The sequence below is a fragment of the Gymnogyps californianus genome, chromosome 7 (genome assembly GCF_018139145.2).
Source record: "Gymnogyps californianus isolate 813 chromosome 7, ASM1813914v2, whole genome shotgun sequence".
NCBI classification, from domain to species: Eukaryota; Metazoa; Chordata; class Aves; order Accipitriformes; family Cathartidae; genus Gymnogyps; species Gymnogyps californianus.
Window position 1 is genome coordinate 4,519,192 of NC_059477.1, and position 18,456 is coordinate 4,537,647.

The 18,456-nt window shown below is 39.8% G+C and overlaps 1 protein-coding gene across 1 annotated transcript in view; it reads right to left on the reverse strand.

The window, feature by feature from the left end:
* The window catches only part of SPAG16 (sperm associated antigen 16), a 411,664-nt gene that overhangs the window by 204,481 nt on the left and 188,727 nt on the right, over positions 1–18,456 (reverse strand). Inside the window, exon 11 of the mRNA XM_050899968.1 lies at positions 6,060–6,203. Within this exon, the coding sequence (XP_050755925.1) occupies positions 6,060–6,203 (144 nt within the window). The remainder of the gene's footprint in view (positions 1–6,059; positions 6,204–18,456) is intronic.

Below are 18,456 nucleotides of genomic sequence, written 5' to 3' on the forward strand. Positions count from 1 at the left end.
ACAAATGCTGCTGTATTTAACTAAAACTAAAAACATTAGCTCATAGCAACATTTTGTAGATCCTGGAATCATAACTTAAGCAGTAACTGTTTGATCCGGAAGTCTCCCTAGTTTCACCGAATAACTACAGCATCAATACTTGAAAGTTAGTACATTAAACAAGATGGCGTAATAGAAAATTCCTGTTTCTTCTCATAGAAATAAAAATAAATCTAAGACTCGTATTAGGAATTATTAAAGTATGAGGAGGAATATATTTAATGTCAGTAGAATTTTTTTAAATTATCCTGCTATCGTGACTAAAGAACCTAGTCACTCAATATGTCATCAAATGCTTTTCATTTGCTGAGGCTTCATGGGCCATGTACCGTTTTAGTTATTTAAAAAATATTATTTGCAATATGTAACCAAAAAGAAAGCAGCCATTTATTTTTAGTGTCAGATTGTCTGTTCGACTCTCTTCATACCCTGTAGATGTTTTTCACCACACGCTGATATATGAGAATATTATAATTAGCAAGAAGAGTGGTGCGTATGGACACATCAGCATCCACCAGTAATGGGACCCTCCTCACCAGTTCAGTCTGTAGGGGACCAAGAGCTGTAGAAGTGGGGGACGAAAAAAGAAGCATGCTCCCTGCTTGTAATTCACCTTGACAATCAAAGCACTACGGGCTCTCAAACTACAAAAGCGTGTCCACTCTGAAATTCTGAAATTGTATATGTACCTGCCAAACTGTCAAGTCTGATTTCTGCTCCTCAACGTTTCCCTCCTCCTCCAAGCGCAAGTCCTCTGAGATGCAGTCAGCAATGAGCAGTGTCAGATTCTGTCTGTTACCTCTGAACAACTGATCATGGCTGGCTTGAAATTCGGCCTGCCTCTCCTTTCTGTGAAAGCCTTCCCTCCTGAATTTTGCCCCTCCCTCCCATCACTCCTCATATGTTTTTCCACACTCTCCCTCCATTCCTTGATTACTGTTCTGCTGGGGTTTGCAGTCTATCCTTTTTTCACATTGAAACTCATCTCTGGACAGTTTCTTCACAAGCCCAAACGATGACATGATAAAAAAATTAAAATAATGTAAAAAATAAAATCAGGGACTTACCTGAGCAAGAATTTGTTTCAGTTTCTCAGTTTATTCTGACTTAATTCTGCTCAGGAATTTACATTTTTAAACCTTAGAAGTTTTTGTACAATGAGGTCCACTCTGACAGAGTCTTACTTCCACAATTTCTTATTTATCAGTCACTGCTCCTTAAAACTTTGAGAAAATATCACTATCCTGGTCCCTTTCTCTCACTCAGGATCGTCAGCAACATTTTGGACTTGGACTCAAGAGGCCACCACAGTGCTCGGTCACCCACAGCACCGCAGATTTTAGGCCTGGAAGAGGTTCTGAGCATCCAACTGGATTTTCCAAGTTGTATCCTGTGTTCTCCATTTCAAGCCTTAAATTTCCACTAGAGACAGGGCATAGCTAAAGTCAAGAGCAGACTTCACAGTTTTTGGCTGCCAACATCAGTTCAGCAGTGATTTTGTGCTGCTCAGCTTTATGCAGCTGGAAGAGACCTTGGTTTTATAGACAGATGCTTAGAGCTTTCTGAAGACCAAGCGTTCATAAATGTTTCATTGCTGACTAGCCATAACCCCCCAGTCACTCAGGGAGCATCAAAGTCACTGCCCCTCCATAGCCTGCTCTGATGTGCTACTGAATTCCCCTAAAAGCTTCTTGTGTGAATTCAAGCCCACCTGGAGCTGCTATTCCGTCCCCAACCCATTCGACCACTCTCTGAGTCCTCACATCCATCCTCAATATATTTTGCCAATTCCTTCTGCACCCTCTCTCTACAAGGTTTTGTCTCTCATCTATCCATGTACAGATTTTCATCAGGGTAACATCACCTCCTTCAGCTTTGAGAGATACAATCTAGAGCTGCTTCTGCTCTTTCAGAACATGGATTGTTCTTTTGGCCCAACACCTCATCTTCCTCTTGCGTCCCCTCACTGGCACCTTTTTCTAGAATATCAAACATTAACTACCTTTATTTTCAAGATGCTTGATGCACAAATGTACTTATCCTATCTTTTTCTTTTTTCCTAATTCCTGAGGAGACAATACCTACCTCCAGTTTTCCAACAGCAACAGAACTTAAAGAAAATCCACACAGTTCAAGATAACTGCTGTATTTTTTGATATAACAAAAAAATTGATAACAGTTTTGATTTCTTTCCTCAGTAACTGTGAGATTTGAAATAGCAACAGAAAGAATACAAGCAATTCCACTTCTGTCTCAGGTGAACAGGACATTACAAAGGAGTTGACAATTTGACAATTTTCAGTGCAAGTTTTAAATAGCTTTAAGAACCTACAGTTTGTACTTCTTTTCAATTCAGAAATTCATTGTATTCCACAGACTCAAACAATGTTTGCATGAAAAGGGCTACAAACATTTTAGAAGAATTGACTTGATTAATATTTATGAATATATTAAGGACATTACGAATTATACCAGCACACATGCAGAACAAGAATACAATATTTTACTGTTCACTGGGATTTTATCGGACATGAACAAACACCTCTGCTATGCTGCAGAGCTTGATTCTTTAGCCACCCAGGAAGGTTAGTAATAAAGATAAATAAATCTAGTACATGCCATGAAATATCTTAGTGTAATTAGAGTATGGTTCTTAAAGGTGCAGCATTAACATCCTCAGCTTATTCTGGAAACTGGCAGAAGATGCAGATTTTTGTCTGCTATTCCAAACATTCAGGCCACCTAGTATCCACAGGTACACTACACAGCTCTTCTCCAGCTATCCAGATTTTTAACACGAAGCCTGTGTGGATGACTGCGGCAGGAGTCATTCTGACTCCCTCACTCCTTCACACATATAAAAGAGAAGCTGGAAAATATTCCTAAATTTTTCAACAGTGACAGGAACTTGCAACAGGTAATTCATCTGCAAAGTACAATTCAGCCAGACCAGAGTAAAAATAGTGTTTGTTTTTGAAGTTTGACCAGTTGTCACCTGAGCTTCAAAAAGGAAGCACTGTTGTTCTCCCTCCTTCCAGCTGCTGCACTCTGCAGATGACAGGACCTGTTTGAAGTTTTACTTTTATTTAAAAACCTTAAGGCAAAATTCTACTCTCCAATCTGCAGAGAGCATCACAGCAAAGATGTTCTGCTCTCCTCACATGCACAGAGCCAGCCTGCTCCCCTTCGTCTATTGTCCTGGGAGCCAATGCCATGCAGGGAGAACGCATGGGGGACTAAAGACCCTTGGTACAGACCGAAGAGCACTGGGTGCAATGCAAAAAAAATGATACACCACCAGGCTCCGGAGCTTCAGCAAACCACGCACTCTCACCTCACTCTACTTTGCTCAGATGTGAGGGAGATGTGTTTTTAAGCAAAAATAATTGTGGAATGAAGCACATTGTCAGTGAGGGGGAAAAATGAGACTCCTCCATCCCCTCCCTGCAACAACTCTTCAGAAACTCAGTGCCCTTTGCCCCTAAGACTCAATGGCATTATGATACTTAAAGATATTGTTGTACTTCAGTACTGGGAAAGATTCATATGACAATCCTCATCACTATTACGTATTAATCAGTGGGCAAGGTCCAGAGCCTAAAACATACCTTTACCCTTTTACTGTATACAGGTAAGTTCCTACTACCAATCCACACTCCCTCATTGCTCTTGGAGAAGCTGAGGATACATAAACTCAACAGCACCTTTCGCTTGAAGATTACAGATCCTCACAGCTACCAATGGGACTTGCAACTTTACTCCTGTTTACACAGTGGTGGCACAAAGGCACGCATGAGAAAGACCCTTGTTCAAGTAATAGTACACTGAACATGTAAAAATGCATTTCCGGGATTTTAAGTCATTGGTATGTGCAGAACCACCAGTTAAATTCACATCATAGCTCTAGATTTGTTTCTCCTCAAATTATTAGCACACTCAATGTCAGTGTGTGGATTATTCTGATGCTGTCCAAAAATAATTTGAAAGTCGACTTGTGTGTGTGACTGTGCATGCACGCACGTCCTTTAGCTACACATAGAATATTTCTCAGACCAGAGGTGGAGATTGTTCTAAACCTGATTTTACTGATGGACAGAAGAAACAGAGGAGAAATGATCTAACAGAGGACAAAAAGGAAAGAATGTAGAAGTGTGGGAGTTCTACCTAGATTTCTGGATCACAATTTAGTAGCCCAGTGCCACAAAAATATTTTTCTTTTCAACTTTTGGATGAACATCATTTTAAATCTTTAAAACAGGAACAAAACTAGAGGCTATCTACATTTGATTCCAGAAAAATTCTATGAGAACTTTCCATTTTTATTTAATTGTTTTTACTTCCGGAATACCTGATATATAGAAGTCCTCTACTAAAAAAAAAAAAGTATGATTAAATGTATTCTGTCACATTATACATATTTTATCCAGTAACGGAAGACAATATTTTAACAGCACTGCTTTTGAATCACTCCAGAGCATTCAGCAGGAGCCAATTTATACTGCAAGAGAATGATGATGTACCTCAACTCATTTTAATTTCAATAATTGAATGAGAAATAGGAAAGCCTATTGAAAGGACTGTATTCTGGTCAAAGACTAATGAGAAAATAGTTTTGAGTCTCTGAGTCAGCGAGTGTCATGGTAACAATGCACTATCGAAATCTGATTAGCATGCCCAGCAGCTTTATAAATGATAACATGCTCTTCTAATTGTATTTCTCTTCCTTTCCCTGTGATGAGTTTTACATTCATAACAGGTAGGAAGGAAGGCAGCATGCTGTTTATCTGCAAGTTAGACTTAGGATGTCCAGCACGCTCACAAACTCCCTGCAACCTGTCATTCAGTAATAGAAAAATTTTCCTACCATCTTAAAATACGAAGCTGAGCCTTCCATTTCTCTCCTCCTGTATTATATGTAATTAAGTCAAATATTATTCTCTTCTTTTAAATATATAAAATTATTTCTAAGGATATACACGTGACAAAGAGAACACTGTGAAACACAAGCATCTTAAGAAAAAGCCTGTTTCATAGGAGAAAGAGATGCAAGAAAAGCGTAAGTGCATGTTTAATTAATTCCAGAAAGCATGACTCCATGCTCTTGAGGTTTTGAAAAGAGGGAGGGGATTTTCTTGTGTTTAGAGGATTGTGTGTGCATTTGCTAACTCATTACAATATCAGAAATCAGGAGGAACCATGAAATTAAATAGGATACTTTTCCTTCTCGTGAAGGAAAGAGCTAATATTGCATCATAAAATAAATACAATGAAAATACAAGGTTGGAGGTTTAATAATGCTTTTTTATAAGTGAACCTCAGATGAGTAGCCTGGCAGACCTTTATTATATTACCAGTAAACAGTAACAACTGCAGCCTCACAAATCTGAAGCAAAGTCATTTTAACATATAGACACTCAGTCTTAACAAATGGAATTTTTTTTTTTTTGGAGAGTAAAATGGCATTCTATTTTTCAACAGAATGACCAAGAAATCTACTTCATGTTTGGCCTATTTCCATGACCCTTGTAATCTAAGTATTTATTTCTTATTTTCAATGTCCACTTTCATTTATTAATTCAGCTTCAAATTTGTATAAAGAGAAAGGAGGAAAGCTCATATTCTTATTCTCTAGGTAAACTCGAATACTCTTAGTCATATGACAAATAACGCCTAATACAAGAAATCAACTTTTCTGTATTATTAATAATGGAACCGTGTTTGTTATAGTGCATGAACACGGAGAAAATAAATACAGCGAGACCTAAAGAGCTTATTACTCCTTGTTACGTGCACTGGCACGTGGACAAAGTTTAAGATGTACAAAATACTAAAAGCAATCAATCTTAAGTCAACACACTGAAAGCCAGAGGAACATTTATCTACATGTTTGGAAATTCAGTAGAGACCGCAAGGTTACACTGAGAATAGAAAGTCATCAAAGCAGGCCAGTGAACAAAGAAAGAGCAAACAAGTACTCCCCAGAAGGGATTAGTGCTAGTTCAGGGCCTGTTTGCACTAACCTTGGATGAAAGCAGCAGCCCGAAAGCCAATCAGTGTGACCTTCACCTGTCATGATGATGTTCCCATCAGGTAAAGCCCACATTTTCCAGAGGTGGTCATCACTGCCAGTGACTACAATGTCTTTTTGGGGATGTAAAGCCAAGCTACAACAGAAAAGAAAGGCAGATTATATTCTGTATCAATTCCATTCTACATGAAATACACAGCAGTGAGATTCATTTAACTCAGAGCAACAGCTACAGAGGACTCTGATTCTGGAGGGACTGAACAAGCAGTGATGCTTTCTATGCTCATAAGAATTTAAAATATATGCTATGTAGATGAGTTTCTGCTGCTACTGAAGAAAACAACAAAACATGACTGACTTCTGTGAAACCAGAATTGTTTTCACACTCTCCTGAAGTTCCAGTTGATTAAAACACTCAAATATGTTTTAAAATACTTTGGTAGCTTATGTTCTTACAAACGTGCAACAAGGTAACATATGAACAAGCCGCACCAATGTGAATACTTTTTCCCACACCCAAAATAACTTCAAAAGCGTTGGCTTGTCAGCCTGCTCCTGATGGCCAGAGGGAAAAAGGACAAAAGAACACTCTGCTTTTTCTTTTTCTTCCTTTGTGCCCACAGGTCTACAGTCTCCTACCACTGAGAAATAACTCAAATGATAATTACAGTCCAGGAGCTACAGTCTTTGCCATCACTTTAGTACCTATTCACTGGGACTAGGTCAGAAAATCCATTTCAATTCTATACTCAAAATGCATTACATGTTTTCATTTTTTATTATGTAGCACACTATGATGTAATGGAAATCATACACTTATCACACCCCTATACTGAAAACTCGGTTTATTTTTGATTTGGCAACTGCAGTGCAGCTTAAAATGGATCCAGGGAAGAAAATAAATCTGTTGGAAAGATAACAAGTAGTGTATTTCATATGGATTTGGTTATTTGATTTAAATTATTGTAATGCTTTACTATTTGTTGAACATCAAAAAGTATCTAGGAGTTGACTTAAGTCCCAGGAGTAGATTATTTAAATAGATTAAATCTGGAGTTCAGAATCAAAATGCAACAATGGGGAGAGGAATCATAACCTGTGTGTGCACCTATTTCAGTTGTGCATCAGAGCCGACAGTTTGCAGAGAAAAACGCTTATTAAAACAGAATGAGAGTAGAGAGAGACGACGCTAAGCAGCCAAATGGGAAGAAAAGAGAGGTCTTAGAAGGCACGGTATTATAAAAATATCTTTTTTAATAGTACCTTTCTCCTGCACTCAAATTATTTCATAAAATTCCTAAACCAGAACCACAGCTTCTACTATATTGGGAAAAATAATTCCCTCTATCAAATCCATGCTAAAAATATATTTATGTCAACTAGATTTTCATCAGAAAACACATCTACTCTTGCAGTTTAAGGCACAGTCTAGGAAGATTCCTACAGATTCATCAGTTGAATTCATCTGCTTGACCAAGGAGCCTGGGTTTTACTCATTCTCTAGATTCTCAGAGAGAAAAAAACCCAAATGTTTTCTATCTTTGCCTAAAGAAGAGAAACTTCCTTTGCATTTACAGGAGAAAAGAGAAGGAGGGAATGATGCTATTTAAATTCTCCAGAGATGCACAGAGAGCAATCGTATCACTTAGATTGGCCACAACAGATATCTAGAAGAGCAAGGAGGGAATAGAGATAAAAGGAGAGAATTAAAGGCTGAAAGAAGGCATGCCAGTGGCCTGCAAATTACAGGACAAGAACAACTGTCCCAGAATCCCTCTACTATCAGAGACCTCTGACACACCAAAAATCCCATTGCTGTTTTCTGCAGCATGCATGGGCACGTAGCATTGTTATTCTGGGGACTGCTAAAAAGGAGACCAGCTTCACAGAAAAACACGTGGACTAAGAACTATAAAGATAAATCCATCAGGGCTGCTACACACACTCTTCTCTCAGCCTCTAAAACAGAGGACCTTCCTCACCGGCATGCACCTGGCCGTGCGCCGCACAGAAGCAAGACCAGCGCAGGAGTATCCTTTACTCGCTAGCACCAAGGTCCTAAGCTCCTCTGGATGTAGCAAGGGAATGGCAAGGGCAAAAGAAACAGAAGCAGATTCAGGAAGACTAGAGGGGGAGAAGAGGATGCCCGCTGCAAAACCACTGACAGCACGTGCTACTGCAGGAAGCTTCATCACCGATTCAGGCCTGTCTATGATGCAGTTAAAAGACTGGATTTTTCTGGTTTGGGAACAACTTTATCATTGTGTTATTTGGAGAAAACAAACAAGCAAACAGTGTCATATGGATACAGCGTACATTTTTCTCTCAATCTATTTCAGATACTTCAGATACCCTCCAGTTTTTCCCTCCAGATATTTCTGCTATTAGTCGAGTGCATGCCTGTTGTGAAGACTTTCCATCAGTTCTCTCTCCTACATTCTTCCCAAATGTCTGCCCTCTCAGTTCCCAAGATGTGTTACACAGTCTAACTTAAATCACCTTCAGTCCACCTTTCACTCAAAGAAAAGTTAATCTACTGGCTTCCTCCAGATCCGGACTCGCTTTCTGAACAGTCCTTACCCACTGGCTTGGCTGCAGCTGCCTATGGATGCGAGCTGCGCTATCATTCGTCCTGCCTCAGCTCCCAGGAACATTTTTCCTGTCCTTAACCCTCCCAACACACTTCCACTCCAACTTTGGAAATGTCCAAAACTTCTTCAGTGACCAGACGTTCCTAAAGAGCTTTGAGACAATCCATAAAGTGAATTTCATACAGAAGAAAATACCTTGCCACCAGTATGAAGCCCACAAGTTTATTTTTCACAGGCTTTTCTTTTAATTGCAGAGCTCTTGTAAAATGCTGCTGCTGTCCAATGTTTTTTTTCCTCCATGCCATTTTTACAGGCATACAGTGAACACTACTTAATTAACAGCAAATTTGTGACATAACCACTGTTGAGCTGCCTCTGAGAAAGGGAAGCCCATTCATCCAAAAGGCGTTCTATATGCAACATTAATTAGGCACCCTTGTCTTCATTTCTGGCAATCCAGCATTGTATAGATTTTTGCTTCATTTCTGTTCACAGGGTCTAATTATTTCCAGCACTGGGTAGATTGGAATGGAAATCAATAATGGAACATGTGTGATAGGAACATTAGTTTTTGCCGCCTCCTCTTCCTCTGGGATAGAAGTGGGATCAGAGGGCACTGGGCCAAGTAAAAAAACCAAAAAAAACCTCTCAGAGGCTGCTGTTGAGTATATAAATACCCATGTTTACACAACTCATTCTGGCATAAGACATTCTCATCTCTTCAGCACTTGCCATGGTAGATATATAGTGCTCCCAGTAATTTGCTTTCAAAACAATCATCGATTATTTTAATTTATTTTGACTGAACCATAAATAAAAATATGGTATCTTCAGATGCAAAATACTTTCAGTCTCAGCATGTACTACGTTTGATCATTTCACACATATAAAATCAACCTTCAGGTTAAAAAGTGTTAAATCCAAAGCTGTCTGCGTAACCTTAACTGTGTGTTTAGTTTTAATACAGACACTAATTACGTTGCACTGAGGCAGGGGAGATTTCAGTTAGATGTGAAGGAAAACTTTCTGGCAATAAGGTTTCTGAAACACTGGAACCGATAGACATATGCCATCATTAGCCTGTTCTTAAAGCTCTCAGCACACCTATCACATATTACCTAGGTCGATTACTTTCATCATGGTTAGGAGAATGGACTGGTTGGTGCCTTGAGGTTCCTTCAAGTCCTAAGGTACCAATGTTCCTACTGAGCCCCGGTTCATTCGATGCACAAAACAGACAGTGCTTGTATGTGAAGGGCAATTATAAAACAATAAAAGCATTACCTCAAACCTCTGCTAAGGCATAACAGCAGTTAAACCCAATTGCACAGATGCAGGACAGTAAGGCATACAAAAACCCCTATAATTTTAAAATAATTTTAGTAGCTAAAATATCTCACAAAATCACCACATATTCAGCCTTTTTTACTAGCTTCCTACAGATCTCAGGAGATTGCAGGAATAAAGGAGTCCAAAATAAAAACCTAACCTAAATAGTCTCAAAATTAGGCACTCTGAGAATGAAGAATGCAAAACTAATGGCCAACTTAGTACTCTAGGTGACTTATTGTCGTGGTTTAACCCCAGCTGGCAACTAAGCCCCACACAGCCGCCCGCTCACTCCTGCCTTCGGTGGGATGGGGGAGAGAATCGGAAGGGTAAAAGTGAGAAAACTCGTGGGTTGAGATAAAGACAGTTTAATAGGTAAAGCACAAGCCGCTCACACAAGCAAAGCAAAGCAAGGAATTCATTCACCACTTCCCATCGGCAGGCAGGTGTTCAGCCATCTCCAGGAAAGCAGGGCTCCATCACGTGTAATGGTTACTTGGAAAGACAAACGCCATCACTCCGAACGTCCCCCCTTCCTCCTCCTTCCCCCAGTTTTATAAAGGGGGTGCTGAGCATGACGTCCTATGGTCTGGAATATCCCTTTGGGCAGTTGGGGTCAGCTGTCTCGGCTGTGTCCCCTCCCAACTCCTTGTGCACCCCCAGCCTCCTCGCTGGTGGGCTGGGGTGAGGAGCAGCAAAGGCCTTGGCTCTGTGTAAGCGCTGCTCGGCAACAACAAAAACATCTCTGCATTATCAACACTGTTTCCAGCACAAATCCAAAACATAGCCCCATACCAGCTACTGTGAAGAAAATTAACTCTACCCCAGCCAAAACCAGCACACCTATCCAGCCTCACCCAATTGCTCTGTGGCAGAAATAAGGACAAAATCCACTTTTCTATGGTTTCACATATAGGAGTTATACAGAAACATATGTTCTCAATATAGACAGCATTTAGCTGCCAAATTCTAATACAGCATTGTACTGAATATCACTTGTGATATGTAATTTTTAGAACTTAATTATTTGATCAAGTTTATTTGTATTCCTGGATACTGGCAAAGAGGATTGTTGTTAATGCCAGTAGCTGCTTTCAGACCAGAAAGCTCTTCTGCTACATTTCTTGCTCCAAAATATGAGAGTAGCAGAGTTCCTCAAAGATTAAAAAAAACCCAAACACATTTTTCTTGGTCACAGAAACATTTTAGCTAACGTTTTCTTACACAAAAAATCAGCCTTACGATATCTAGCACAGGAAATTTCGGTCTGAGCAGTTACATTTGGGTGAAGTTATAAATGGCTGAAAAAGTCAGGTTTATGACAGAAACTGTTGGGAAATTGCAGGTATTTCTTCCTCTACCATCAGGCTCTCTAGGTGTGTTGGAATGGAAGAGCAGAGCAGATTTTGAAGGCAAGGACGTAACACGCACTGAGTTCTAGAGGATGGCTACTGATTATGGCCTCAAACAAGAACAAGTATGTGCCTAAATATGAGGACATCAACAGCCCTACTGAAATCAGTGATATTGTTCACACACATATACTTAATTATATTGCTGGACTGTGCCCTAAAAGTCTAAAGAATTTGTAAAAGCCGAAATACTATTCCAGTCCCAATTTTGTTAGTCACTAGCCAGCCGTGCCGAGACCCAAGACAAGTTAACCAAACCATCAGGAACAGTTTCTGTAACAATGGATGGGCAGATTGCACGACCTAACAACATTTTTTGACCTCCTGTGTTCGCAGCAGCTTTTGAGGCAACAGACCCCCCACCATCCAGTTAGGTCCTGGGTACGCCTGCTACGTGTGGAGGATCGGCACTGCTTCCTCACCTCTGTGACCGCGCTCCAAGGATCTAATTATAATCAAGGTCAATCTCTAAAATTATGACAGGTAAAGATGTAGAAGACCACACACAAAAATTCAGATCAATAGAAAGGGCAATTACCTCACGATGGACTGAAAGACGATAGCTAGCAGTCATGAAAATCCCTTCACTTTCTCTTTATGAGCAGAAAGGGAGGAACAGGAAAAGATGCAATTAATCCCTTTGTTCGCAACACCTTTTGGCTTATCTCTTATTTGCCTCCTTATCCCCGTAATGGCGGTGCGGTGGGGGTGAGAATGAGAAAAAACCAGACGCGAGCAGCAGCATTTTGTACAGGGTGTAAATGCGGAGGTGCTGGCAGCAGGGGGGGCTGCAGCGTCGGCTTCTGTCAGGAGAGGTGGGGGCTGTCCCGCGCCGGGCACAGCCGGATCCAGCCGGTGCACGCCGGCTCCGCCACGGACCCAGGGCGGGATATGGCACAGTCCAGCGGTGACACTGGTGTGGCCCCTCTGGGAAAACATATTAAAGGAAGGACAGAAAGTGCTCGACAGAGGCCGGGGGGGAACAAAAAGAGTGAGAAACACCAAAGTCAGAGAAAACCTGCTCCAGCACCATGGAGCTCCTGCATTGCCTGCAGCCAGCACATGCTGGAGCAGATTTTCCTGACAGGAATTGTGGCTCACAGAGAGCCCAGGCTGGAGCAGACTTTTCCTGAAGGGCGGCAGCCGTGGGGAGAGCCCACACCAGAGCAGAGGGAAGGCGTGAGGAGGAAGGAGCAGCAGAGAGAAACCGCTGTGTACTGGCCATACCTCGCCACCCCTCACAGAAGGGTCGAGGGGTCTGCAGCGAAGGAGTGAAGTGGAGCTGGTGAGCAGGGGGGGAAAGGAAAGGTGCTGCTTTCATGTTTGTCTTTGTTTCTTACTACCCAAATCTATTTTAATTGGCAATAAATGAAATTAATTTTCCCCATGTCAAGTCTGTTTTGCCCATGACAGTAATTGGTCTTTATTTCGAGCCATTCACTTTCTCAGTCTATTTTCTCCTCCTGCCCTGCTGGGGGGCGGGGGGGGGGGGAGTGAGCAAGCGGCTGGATGGGTGTTTGGCCCTCAGGCAAGATTAACCCACCAATAAATTAAAACCAAACGCATCACAAAAGCCTAATCAATCATTTTGCCTGCTACACCTTATCCTAATATGTCTTCTTGGAACACCATCTCTCTAATATAGTTATTTCTACCACCTTTTTATCTTGGCTTGAGTTATCCAATCTCACCTGCCAGCATACTTCCGCAATAATTATAACCCTGATATTTAATTCAGGGTTTTATTAGGCAAAGGTAGCATAACTGAAGAGCTTTGCATTCCTGTTTGAGGTCTTAAAATTTATCTTTTCATGACAAAATGGAAGAGGGAAAAATGCTTTCAAAAGAGAAAGTAAAAGCTAAAACAAAAAAAGGATAAAGAAAAAATCACAAAAAGAACATAAGTAGGGGAAAACACCCACAGCACAAAGCTCATATCTTTTGTTTCATTTATGTAAATGCCTGTCTGGAAGTCAGTGATAGATCTCACTCACAGCATGCTTAGAAATCTCTATCCTGTCTAGTGAAATTCCTAGCTGCTTCCCAGGCTCCTATGACTCAGGATTTGGGAGGGAGAACACTTTCTGGGATCTCAACATACCTGAAGTTAACCTTCTAGACTGCCCAGCAGATCTTTGTACACCTTAGAAAATAATTAGAAAATAGTCTTCCAGAAACTTACTCATATCTCTAAAAGGCAAAAAGACTTCATAATTTACAGTGCTAGCTTATGTACTTACTCTATTCACCACACACACAAAATCTTCAATCTTAGCTGTATAGCAGTAGCAAACATATTTATTCTTGTGAAGTAGAATAAATTTGCACACTTTCTAACTTGCCAAAATGAGCTGTCCTCCTCAACAAAAAACAACTTCAGAAAGTGAACACTCCATACAATATACAATGCCTCCACAAATAACTGTACTAAACACATCATTATAACTCAGATATAGACACAGTTGTAGTGATAAATTAATAAAGTCCATTTTGTGATGCTCAGTCTTTCATCACTTTCTGTTTATCCACTCTGTGTGCAATTATCAAAACGCATTAATTTGTATTAGCTGAGTGTTGTAACCTACCTAGGTTTTACCGCATCAGATCTGATTATGCACATGCTGGGCCAGTCTAAAATAATTTTCTTCTTAATAACAAAGGTTGGTCTTACATCAAATCTTAGAAAAATTCAAAACTATTCTGTTGATCTGCATGTGTTTTATCTAGGTCTCAGTCCTTTGAAGATATATGCACATTCCTGAATTACGCACTGCTGGGAGTCCTGATGATTTCACAGCATATTAACTTAAAAACATACATAATCCTTTTCAAGATAGAGTCCTTAATCAGATCAGAGAAAGAGGATTTTTCTAGAACTTAAACAATTTGCATGTTATTATGTATGTCGTTAGTCTCGTGTACTGTGAACCTCTGCAACCTAACATTAAGCCTTTTATCTAGAATGCTTCTAAATAACAACCAACGTGAATCTAAATCACTTCTTAGAGAATCTTTACTTATTCATTCTTTCCTTTTGCTTACAAGGTTGTTGATGATTACTGCTGGCCGGGGGGGGGGGGGGGGAATCACTTGGTCTACAACGTCAGCTGTTACACGTTGCAGAAACAGTGTTTCTAACCTGCCTTAGACCAAAGCAGCAGGCAGCTAACAGATCTCCACCTCGCTCCACAGAGAAAGCCACTGTTTATTTTCAGTCTGCAGAATCTATGGGGGTTTTTTGTTTGGTTGTTTTTTTAAATTTAAATTGTCATACAGTTTAGATGATGACAAAGCTGTGAACAGAACAACAGATCAAATAGTTTGGGGTATTTTTTGTAAGACTGAGGGTGCTTTTAAAAAAACAACTAAGGAGTCATTCCCTGTGATTGCAGTAGCTCACAAGCTCTTATTTAATATGTATCTGAATCAACTTTTCAAGCTCAGTCAACTTACTAGGTACCCAGCATACTTTAAGGAGAAGTAATTAAGCCAAAAAGAAAAAGAGAGAATGAAAGTAGCAACAAACAAGTAAATGCAATTGAAATGTTAAAACATTGACGCTCCTTCCTAGTATCTTCCCTCTGGAGTGAAAGCTGTACTTCCTCGCCTGAAATGATTTATACCGTGATTCATACTGCCCATCGCCACATAACTAATCTTTTACTATCAGTTCCTTTATGAAATATGCTACATCATTTTCTTTTAGGGAAAGGCAGCCCCATATGCGTATTAAATCACAGCATTCAAAATAGTATTGAAACAGGATTAGCTTAGATCTGCAGCGTCTTGAAAACAATTCTGAAAAAGATCGCAGCTCACAGGACAACTGTCCAGAGCAGCAGGGAAGAGGCTATAGATAACCAGGGTTAGACCATGCACAAACCTTGGCAAAGGAACGGCCCATATATTTTCACACTGCGCCTGTGGTTGTGAACCACTTCACAGGCAGAGAAGCAAGGGGAAAAGGCAAGGTAGGCAAACTTGCATAAAACTTTCCCTATTCAATATGTAATTGTTCCTTATTTTTTGACCTGTGCATTAGGTATTTGTTGGGTACTGAGATAATAGCTTGTCTTCCTTTGTAATATAAGACAAACTGCTTTTCTAAAAGGCAATTTTAGCTTGACCAACTTGAAAAGATGCAGATTGCTTTTGCAAAAGCTTCTACCTGTGGCCTCGTTTGAATTAGTTTTCATCATTACTGTTAGCAATTCCCAGTCTTCTGTTGCATGGCAGCTTTTTCACAGATGATTAGGAGCAGTGTTGTGGTATATAAGAGTCTGGAAAGAAAACTACTTGAAACTTGCCAGTTGGTAAATTCTGTTAAATTATCAAGGTTGATAAAAGAAAATATTTAAAAATATAATTTGCAATTAGAGCATCAAACTGTCAACTCACATTTCTAAATTAATAAGAAATCAAAGCATTAACTTTTCAAGGTCAGTTTCCCTCCTGTGTGTGTTTCTCACTTTTGAAGGCAGGGAAGGGCATTATGCTCTGTGCTCTATTTCAGTACCGTAATGCTGAAGAATGCTTCCATCAACAGAATTAATGGAAGCTCTTGTGGGAAGAAAGTTACATAAATAGTTTCTTCACAGTTAGGACTAAGAGGCAAAGTTGATACCTATGAATCACGTTCTTCCTCTAATGATCTTTGTAACCGAACATATATGTATGAGAGAGAAAGGGATTTTAGGTTCAGAAAGGATCACGGTAATTCTCTAGTCCTATGATCCCAAAGTTGTAGGCTGCAGACCCCGGGTGGCCTGCAAAGCTCTGCTGAGTATCTTGTCTGCCCCAATGCCTGTGCAATTTTCCCCACTGAAGAAGGCCGTTCAACTTTTCCATGACGTTTCAAGAGAAAAGTTTTTCAAGCTATTTGCTCCACTGTCATCTCCTGCACAGAATTACAGAAACATACGCCGTAAGGCATCATCTAGTCCACCTTGTGCTAAGGAAGGATTGTGTAGACTCATCCAACATAGATTTGTATAACTTTTCCTTGAAAAGGAGGTTCTACAACACCTCTAGGTGGCTTTTTCTGGGGTTCATACTTCAAAAAGTGTTTTCTAAAACACAACCCTCACCACTCTGAACGCAAATTACAGAGATTTCCCTTAATTCTTCTCTCAGGAACATGGAGAACAATTTCTCTCTACCTTTTGTCTTAAAATCTTTATATATCAGATGGTTGTTACTAACATGGTCTTAAATTAGGCAAACTCAGTCTCTAACTGATGGAGTTTTCTAAACTTTTTTAAGAGTCATGACCAAACATGGATACAATATGTCAACTCAGACCTCACTAACCCTACTCTGGAATAATTAGCCAACATTATAGATGCCACATCCCTCTTCACACGTTCCAGAACCACATTTCCTTAGTTTGCAACGGCAATGCACTGTAGACTTTGTTACCCATTTTTTCTCTTTACAGGTATTCCTTATCCTGTGTATCTGAATTCTTTTTCCTAAATATATCACAGGGCACTTCACCTTATTGAATTTCATCTTGCTGATTTCAGACCATCTCTCCAATTTGCCAAGTTTATTTTGAATTCTGATCTGATACAGAAAAGTATTTGCAACTCCTCACAGCTTGGTGTCATCTGCATATTTTATAAGCTATTCTGTATTCCATCACCCTCACTGCTAATGAAAATGCTGAACAGAACTGATTTCCTAAGCAAATTCGCAAACTGAAACACAGGCTTTGGAGTTCAACCAAGAGGTTCCTGCGCCCAATCCATTACATTGGTTTGTACTAAAACTTATCCTTTAGAAAGGCACACAATACATATTTTAAAACCTTAAATGCAAGAAAAGCCATCATTTACTCTGCTAAATTGTTGCAATAATTAATTATCCTCTTTTTATTTTTGCAGAACTTTACTTTAAAACCAGGCCAGCTTCACCCTCCAGCTGCATATTATACTCTGTTTACTATATCAGAGAGAGAATACCCATAGAAAAGATTGACTTACAGAATCATAGACTTACTGACTGATAGATTCTACCACATCATTCCATAAAACTTCCATGGATTAATCTTCACAGACAGTCTTAACTGAGGTTAAGAATTCCTGAAATGTTTTGTGAGACTTGAACAAAGTAATGCTATTTTAGGAGAACCAGTCATATTTTTTTGTTTGCATTTCCTGGCTCTGCTATGGAATTATGTACAATCACTTGCAGAAAAATATCACCCTACTGGGCAAAGCTAAGCCCTTTAAGACCATGTAATTTCTAGAATATTTGCTGTGCAATATTTGGTGTATTTGGCAAATTCTCTCCCCACCCCCCCACCCCCCATTTGCTGTCCATAGGCATTATGGGGAAGAAAGCAGAGAGCAAAGCTCTTCAAATACTGGAAGACAACCTTAGAGAGATCCAGAGCCATATTTCTTTACGAAAACTAGAAATAGGTCTCAGGATTCCCTTCAACTTCCAGCACGTGCAGCGAAAAAGAACTTCGGATAGAAGAAATATGAGACATTCATTGTGGGACATGGACACACACAAAAAAACCCCTGAAGACATATTCCAAGTGCTGTTAGAGATTTAAAAAAAAAAAAAAAAACCACCACCAAACAACAAAACACAACCTTTATCTGTTTTACAGCAGTTGTGACATTTATCCAGCCCTATAAAGCACAGACAATGGGCCAAATTATCTGATTGCTTAAATATCTACAATTCTTCAGTGTAATACATACCTGCAAAAATGGAATGGAATATACGCAGTCGATTTAAGTGGTCAGGATTCAAGGAACATTTTGGTGACCAGCATGTAATACACAAAAGGCAACCATGATCAAGTCTGTTGTGCTGCCTGGACATGCCATGCTGCCCTCCTTGGCATGGGAAAGTGTATGGCTGCTTTCCCACCTTTCTCTCAGACAAATTCCATTTATACCGTTATCATCCTAATATTATAGTAATGAACGCAACATTTAAACTTTGACAAAACCCTAAAAGTATTTCTTGTAATGAACATTGACTGCACACAGAATAATAATCTTCATGGTCAAATCTCCCAATTGCCACATATTTCTCT